Genomic DNA, 6906 nt, shown 5'->3' with positions numbered 1-6906 from the left:
GCACAGGAGGTGCACATGCTCGGCGAGTCGCACGTCAGGCAGGTGGCCTGGCAGGGGCGGCAGGCGCCCTCGTCGGCAAAGAACCCGCCCGGACACTCCAGCATGCAGGTCCCGTTCAGATGGAACCGGTCGGCCGGGCAGCTCTCGCATTGGTCGGCGGCGGGGCCTTTGCAGGCGGTGCAGGTGGCGTTGCAGGGGAGGCAAGTCTGGCCGGTCTGGAATGTCCCCCGGGGGCACACGGCAAAGCAGGCCCCGTCCACTTGCAGGGGCCAGCGCGGCCGACAGCTGAGACAATGCTGGGAGCCCGGACCGTAGCAGGTGGCGCAGGTCCCATGGCAGGTGGCGCACAAGCCGCCCTGGGGCGAAGACCCGTCCGGGCAGGAGGCCACGCACAGCGGGGCGTCCAGCAGCCAGCCCCGGTCGCACAGGGCGCAGGCGTCCGGCTGGCCGGGGCAGCTGGCACAGTGGTCGCCGCACTTGGCGCACCCGGCGCCCGAGGCATTGTAGCCCACCGGGCAGGCCGGCACGCAGCGCATCGGCGACTCGCCGGCCGGCAGGGCCAGCAGATCCCCCGGGCAAGCTTGGCACTCGGTCAGCCGAACACCCACGCACTGGTCGCAGGACACATGGCAGGGCAGGCACCGCCCGGCCAGGGCCACATGCTTCGCGGCGCAGTGCTGCACGCAGTCGCCGTCCTGCAGCACGCCGCTGGCGCAGCGCCAGCAGTCCTTGTCCGAGGGGCCGTTGCACGTGGCGCACGCCGCGTCGCATGGCAAGCAGTCGCCGGAGACACGGTCCCGGTGCTGGCCCTCCGGGCAGCCCGACACGCATGTGCCGGCCGAGGCGCTGGCCGGCACGAAGTCCAGCCCGGCCGCGCAGCTGGCGCACTGGTCGGCGCCGCCCCCGACGCAGGTGGCGCAACTCAGGTCGCACGGCTGGCACGACTCGGCGTCGGCGAAGGTCCCATCCGGGCAGGTGCTCACGCAGTCACCGTGTGAGTCGAGGAAGAGCCCCGGCTCGCAGGCCAGGCACCGGTCGGCCGTGCACGAGGCGCAACCCGGATCACAGGGGACACACTGGCCCGTGGCGCCGGCTGCCGGCGGGGTCCCAGCCCACCGGTGTCCCGGGCCGCACACCTGGCACCGGTCGGCTGCACCGACGCACAGGGCGAGGAGGTTTGGCACTCGGTGCATCGGTTGGGCCCGACATACTCGCCCGGGGGGCAGGTGCTCGCGCACAGGGAGGCCACCTGCGGGTCGGGCTGCAGGAACACCAGCCCCGGCCGGCAGGTGGCGCAGGCGCCGGCCTCGGCACAGGTGCCGCACGAGCCGTCGCAGGGCAGGCATGTGCCCGAGCCGGGGGGCAGGAAGTGGCCCGGCTGGCAGGCGGAGCACATGTCGGCCGAGGAGCAGGACGCGCAGCCACCCGGGCAGGGGATGCACTGGCCGGCTCGGGCGTCGGCCCAGAGGCCCGAAGGGCATTCCGTATGGCAGATGCCGGCATGCAGGAAGCGCGCCGGGCCGCAGGCGGTGCAGGTGGCCGGGTCGCCGGGGACCGCACACTCGGCGCATGTGTCGTGGCAGGCATGGCATCGGTCGGGGCGGCTGTCCCCCGGGGCGAGGGCCTGCCCCGGGTGGCAGGCAACACACTGGTATTCGCCAGACGCCTGGGCCTGGCACTGCTTGCACTCGGCATGGCAGCCACATTGGCCGGTGAGCAGATCGGGGTACTGCCCGGGAGGGCATTCGGCCAGACAGGTCTCCGGCTGGCCGGCAAGCCAGGCCCGGCAGACGGTGCAGTCGGCGGGCCCCGGGCCGTGGCATGCCTGGCAAATGGCGTCGCAGGGCTGGCACTCCACGCCGAAGGTCCCGGGCGGGCAGGTGGAGAAAATGTCCAAGCGCACGGGCGCCACGTGGTCATCGGTCATGGCCCACAGAGAGAGGACCAGTCCCGGCGGGCCATTCGGGCCGACGGGCCGGCGCACCGCCCCCCGGCGGCCGAGCCCCCGAAGCCCGGGGGCCAGCTCGGCGAAGGAGGCCGGCAGGAAGACACACGGGGCCGGCCCGGTGGCCGAGCAATCGAGCGGCGCCAGGCCGACAAGGTGGTCGGCCAGCAGCAGCAGCCCGGCCGGGTAGCCCGGCCACCCGGCCAGTGCCGTGCCCAGGACCATGGTGGCGCTCGGGTCGATGGGGGCCCCGGGGACTTGGCCGATCGCCTGGCGGGTGAGGGCCAGGTCAATGGTCCGGCCATGGGGGACCATGTCGCCCGGGAGCAGGGCGGCTTCCCATTCGCCGGATGGCCGGACCAGCGACAGGGCCAAGTCCACGCGCCGGGCGCTGGCGAGCCTGCCCGAGGGCAGAAGGACCGCCTGGCTCCAGGCGCCCGGGTCGGCCAGAGCCCGATCGGCCAGGGCCGTCAGGCGGCGGTCCCCGGCGAAGAGGGACCCCGGCGAGGCGGTCCCCCCCGGCGTGGCGTCTGTCCCGCCGAGAAGCAGCCACTCCGGCACGGGGACCGCCATGAGGGGCCGCGAGCCCGGGGGCAGGCCAATGCCAAAGGGCCTGGCCGGGGCCACTTCCTGGAAGCCGGCCGGCAGCAGCAGCGTGAACAGAGTCACCCAGCCCTGCTGGTCGATGGCGGCCACCTGCCGGGCCCCGGCCAGCCGCACGCCCCGGCAGGGTCCCATGCTGGTCGGCTGGCTGGACCGTGTGAGGCTCGTGCAGCCGGCATCGCCCCTGTCGGAGCTCACCTCACACCGGAAGGGCAGCTGCCACAGGACCCCGGAAGTGTCGCACATCAGGTAGCCCAGCCCCAGGGTGCCGGCCGGCCGGTCGGGCCACGGCAGCGGGCCCACCTCGGCGAAGGACATGGCGTGCTCCACCTTGTGGTCGGCAAAGTGCGGCACCGGCGTCGGGGGGGTCTGGGCCTCGGCGGGCTGGCCGATGTTGGACCCCGGTTCCAGCAGCATCTGGCCGGTGGACATGGCCAGCAGGACGCCCGCCCGCGGGCCCAGGGGGCTGGCCAGGACCCCGGCCGGGAGGCCCACCTCCCGGGTGATCGGCAGCAGGGCCAGGTGCGTCTCGCCGATGGCCACCACCTCGCCGATCGGGGTGGTCGGGTGGACGTCCGGCAGCGGGTGCACGGCCGGCAGGGCCAGGCGGCTGCTCGGGCGCGCCTGCCCAGCCGGCTGACACACGCCGGCCAGCAGCACATGGCCTTCCGAGCATTGAGCCACGCAGATGGTGCTCCCCCCGGCGCCGGAGCCCTCCAGCCGGCGGTCGTCCTCACATACCAGGCAGTTGCCGGCATCGCACACCCGGCATCCCGGGCTGCAGGCCTTGCACGGGGCGTCCTCTGGATTGGGCCGGCGGTCGGTCCGGCAGCCGCGCGTCGCAGGTCGCCATGCGGAAGCCCGCGCACCGGCCGGCATACCGCGAGGCAGCGGCGCCCGGTCGCCGGACAGCGTGCGGCCCAAGTCCCCCCCGCCCCCCAAGACACATGGACCGTGGCCCCGGCGAAGGACAGGCCGAGGCACGGGCACAGGCAAGCGCACCGAACCAACATACCCGCGGCAGGGCCCACGTCGTTCGGCATCAGGCCACGAGCGCATTGTTAGCATCCTCAGCATGGCGCGTGGCGGGCACGGGAAGGAGGCCGGGGCGGGGGAGGCCGTCCGGCCCCCGGCATCAGGGGCCGCCAAACGCACCGTCACCGCGGTCCTGGTACCAGCCTTGCGCACAGCCATCACACAGGCTGCCGTCCCTTGCGAAGGGCGACTCGGCCCGGCCCGGGGCGCAGGACCAGCCCAATGGCGATCCGGTGGCCCCGGCCGAGCCGTCGCACCTGATGCTGCTGTCCACATGGCATGCCATGTCGCCGGACTCCAAGTAGATCCGGCCGCCGGCCAGCAGCCCCCAGCGGGTGGTGGCCGGCCCGGCGTCAAGGAGCACCAGCTGCGCGCGGTCCAGGTCGCGGACGCCCGGCGGAAGCACCGCGCGATTCCAGACCTTGGGCTTGGCCAGGGCATCCATGCGCCAGAGCACCGGCGGCCGCGGCGGCTCCGGCAGTTCCAGATAGTACAGCAGCGAAAGTGCCCGGCCCATGGCTTCGACGCCGGGATTGAGGAAGCACCCGGAGGAGCCGGAGCCGCCGGGAAGGAGATCCAGCAGAATCCGGCTCGACTCGGGGCACGGCAGCTCACGGCAGGGCATCACCTCCACCAGGCCGGTTGACAGGACCAACACCAAGTCCCCGCTGTCGGGCCAATCGGAGGCGGGCGGCCCATCGGACAGCAGGCGCGTGGCCGCCAGCTGCCGAATGCCCGGGTGGCTTTGGGTTGTGACGCCGGCCCGGCTGCTGCCGCTATTGTACACGATCCGGTGGAGGTTGTGGCCGGCGTGCACATGGAACCCGCGAGCCGTGGCCGCCATCGGGGCCACCAGCACCGGGTTGCCGACCGGGCCCACATCCACCGACACCGGCAAGAGGGCAGATGCGCCCCGCTGCAGCAGGAAGAGGCTGATGGACCGGGTGGGCGCGTCCCGGGCGCCTACCAGCCCCAGCAGCAGCGCCGTGTCCCGGTCGATGGCCAGCCCGGCCAGCAGCTCGGTGGCCGGGGCGGGGAGGGTGAGCACCCGATTGTCGTCCATCAGGGCCACCTGCAATGGGGTGTGCTCGACAATCAGCGGCGCCTGCTGGCCATGCACTGGCAGGATCATCATCTGGGAGCCGGTGTCCAGCTCCGTCGGCCGGGCGCAGGCCAGGCTTGCTTCGTGTGCGGTGGAGAAGACGGCCCCGAAGCGTAGGGCGTCGGTCCACCCGTCCAGGCCCGACTGGCCGGCCGGCGCATTGGCCTGCTGGAGCTGGGGAAAGATGTGCACCGCGGCCTGGTCCGACAGCGTCGCCACCATCGAGGTGCCGGTGGGCTCGGCAAACACCCCGAGCACATTGCCCGACGGGAGGCTCTGGCGCGGGCACATGTGCAGGAAGAAGTCCGGCCCGGGGGCCGGGGCCGCCAGATGCACAAGCGCCGCCAGCAGCGCCGCCAGCAGCCAGGGCAGCAGGGGGCCCGGGCGGGCCCGAAGTCGCGCGCCGGCCGTCGATCGTCTCATCCCGGCAGCCGGGCTTGCACACGAGACACGGGCAGTTGGCGGGGCGATGGAAGAGCGGGTCCCCGAGGAGGGGTGGGCGAGGGGGGGTGGGCGAGGAGGGGTATGGGCGAGGGGGGATGTGCGCGAGGGGGGATGTGCGCGCGCGTGTGTGTGTGTGTGTGTGTGTGGGAGGAAAGCCATCCAACTAGGGGGGTCGGGTTTATTCCCAGCAGCCCGAAGCCCAACCCGCATTGTGTGGTCCCCTGAAACACGCCCCCTCCCGGCCTGGGGGTGTTGTTCCGGCCGAGGCAGGGGGCTCGAGGCGCCCCGCGCGAAGGCCCTGATGGACGACCGAGCCGACACACGGCCAGGCAGAGCCGGGACATGGGCCCCTCCAGCCGAGGGAACTCTCTGCAGGCACGCAACGCCCAGGGCGCGCGGGGACCGTTGAAACACTTCACCCGCCCGGCGCGGGCGAGCGTTGGTACCTCGCCTCATCGTTTGGGAAAACTCAATAACAAACAAACAAACAAACAACCGACGCGGGCGTTTCGGGCCCGGCCGGGCCGGATCGCCGGTCAGCGCATCCTGCCTGCCTGCCGGGCGCCTCCTGCCCGACTGCCCACAGTGCAAGCCTGGTGGGCCGTGGTTGCGGGTCCGCGAGGGCGGCGGCCCTGGCAGGCGGGCGTGCGTCGGCGGCCGTGGCGGGGCTGGGAGCACGCCGGGGCCCGCCGCGGCTCGGCGTCGGTGTGTTGGCCTCGGCGCAGGGACCGCGCGCCCCGACGGGGGAGGGCAGGGTCGGCGCCGGGCGCCGGCGACTCGCCTGACGGTGGTCGGTTTGGCATGTGTCATCCATGGGTGCCGAAATCCCCAGCATGCCGGTGGTGGCCGGCTCTCCTCTCGGGCCCGAAGGCATGGCACGGGGCGGAAATGCCGATTGCGCTGGTGCTTGATTCGGTGGAGATGGGTCTCGGCCCGGCCCTTCGCGAGGACCTTGTTCTGTCTCTCGCGATCGGGCCGGACAGAGGGGAAAGGGCCGAACGGGCGGGCGAGCGGAAGACCGGGCAATGGGTCGGGCCGGGGGATCTGGTCTGGGCGCCCACTTCGGGAGTCTGGTGCGCGCGCGGGCTGACCCGCGGCTTGGTGGTGTGCTGGCCCGTGGCCCAGGTGCACGATCGCCAAGAGGGGGCGGGGGGCTCCCGGCGCTGGACCGGCTTCTTGTGCGGCCAAGACCACGCCGCGCCTCCCCGGACCGGCTCTGTCCTGTCGGCGGATCCCGGCCCCAGCCGCCGGCGGAGAAAGGCACCGAGGCATTGCCGGCAGGAAGGGCGTCTTGACAGGGGGGTGGATGGGGAGGATGGGTGTATTATCGGGAGGAGGAGGCCCCGGGGGGCATCCCCCTGGCGGTGGCCTACGGTGACTCGGACAGGCCGCCGGCCGCCACATAGTAGATGACACATTGCTGGCGGAAGGACGCGGCAAGCGGCCGCCGACCAGCGTCAGCCTGCCAGGCGGCGGCCACCAAATCACCGGCATTGGAAAAGGCACCGCTCGTGGGGAGGGCTCCGGTGTCTGGACGCTGGCCGGCCTTCACGGCGGATACAATCCCCTGCATGTCCAGGTCCGGCCAGGGGACCGCGCGCGTGAGGCACTCCAGCAACATCACCGCCGCGCTGAAGATGTCCGCCGGCAGGAAGGCCGCCCGGTCCAGCGAAATGCCCCGCTGGAAGGCGCCGATCACCTCCGGCGCCGCGTACCGCACGGTCATGGCATTCAGCTCGGGCAGGGTGTTGACGAGGACCGACGACCGGTCGGTGCT

At 73.0% G+C, this 6906-nt stretch overlaps 2 protein-coding genes across 2 annotated transcripts in view; both read right to left on the bottom strand.

Annotated features, from left to right (window-relative positions):
• Nucleotides 1–5255, bottom strand: part of H696_03232 (hypothetical protein) — an 8029-nt gene extending 2774 nt beyond the window's left edge. Inside the window, exons 1-3 of the mRNA XM_009497118.1 lie at nucleotides 3704–5255; nucleotides 1165–3351; nucleotides 34–1093 (exon numbers count right to left, since the gene is read on the bottom strand). Of these exons, the coding sequence (XP_009495393.1) occupies nucleotides 34–1093; nucleotides 1165–3351; nucleotides 3704–5108 (4652 nt within the window). The 5' untranslated portion in view covers nucleotides 5109–5255. The remainder of the gene's footprint in view (nucleotides 1–33; nucleotides 1094–1164; nucleotides 3352–3703) is intronic.
• A 1243-nt stretch (nucleotides 5256–6498) lies between these two features.
• H696_03231 (hypothetical protein) overlaps nucleotides 6499–6906 on the bottom strand; it is a gene marked incomplete at its 3' end in the record, with an annotated part of 6640 nt that continues 6232 nt past the window's right edge. The window contains exon 3 of the mRNA XM_009497117.1: nucleotides 6499–6906. Coding sequence (XP_009495392.1) covers nucleotides 6499–6906 — 408 coding nt within the window.

This window comes from Fonticula alba, assembly GCF_000388065.1.
Source record: "Fonticula alba strain ATCC 38817 unplaced genomic scaffold supercont2.5, whole genome shotgun sequence".
NCBI lineage: Eukaryota > Rotosphaerida > Fonticulaceae > Fonticula > Fonticula alba.
The sequence above is the reverse complement of the archived record's forward strand: the minus strand, read 5'-3'. Positions and strand labels throughout refer to the sequence as shown.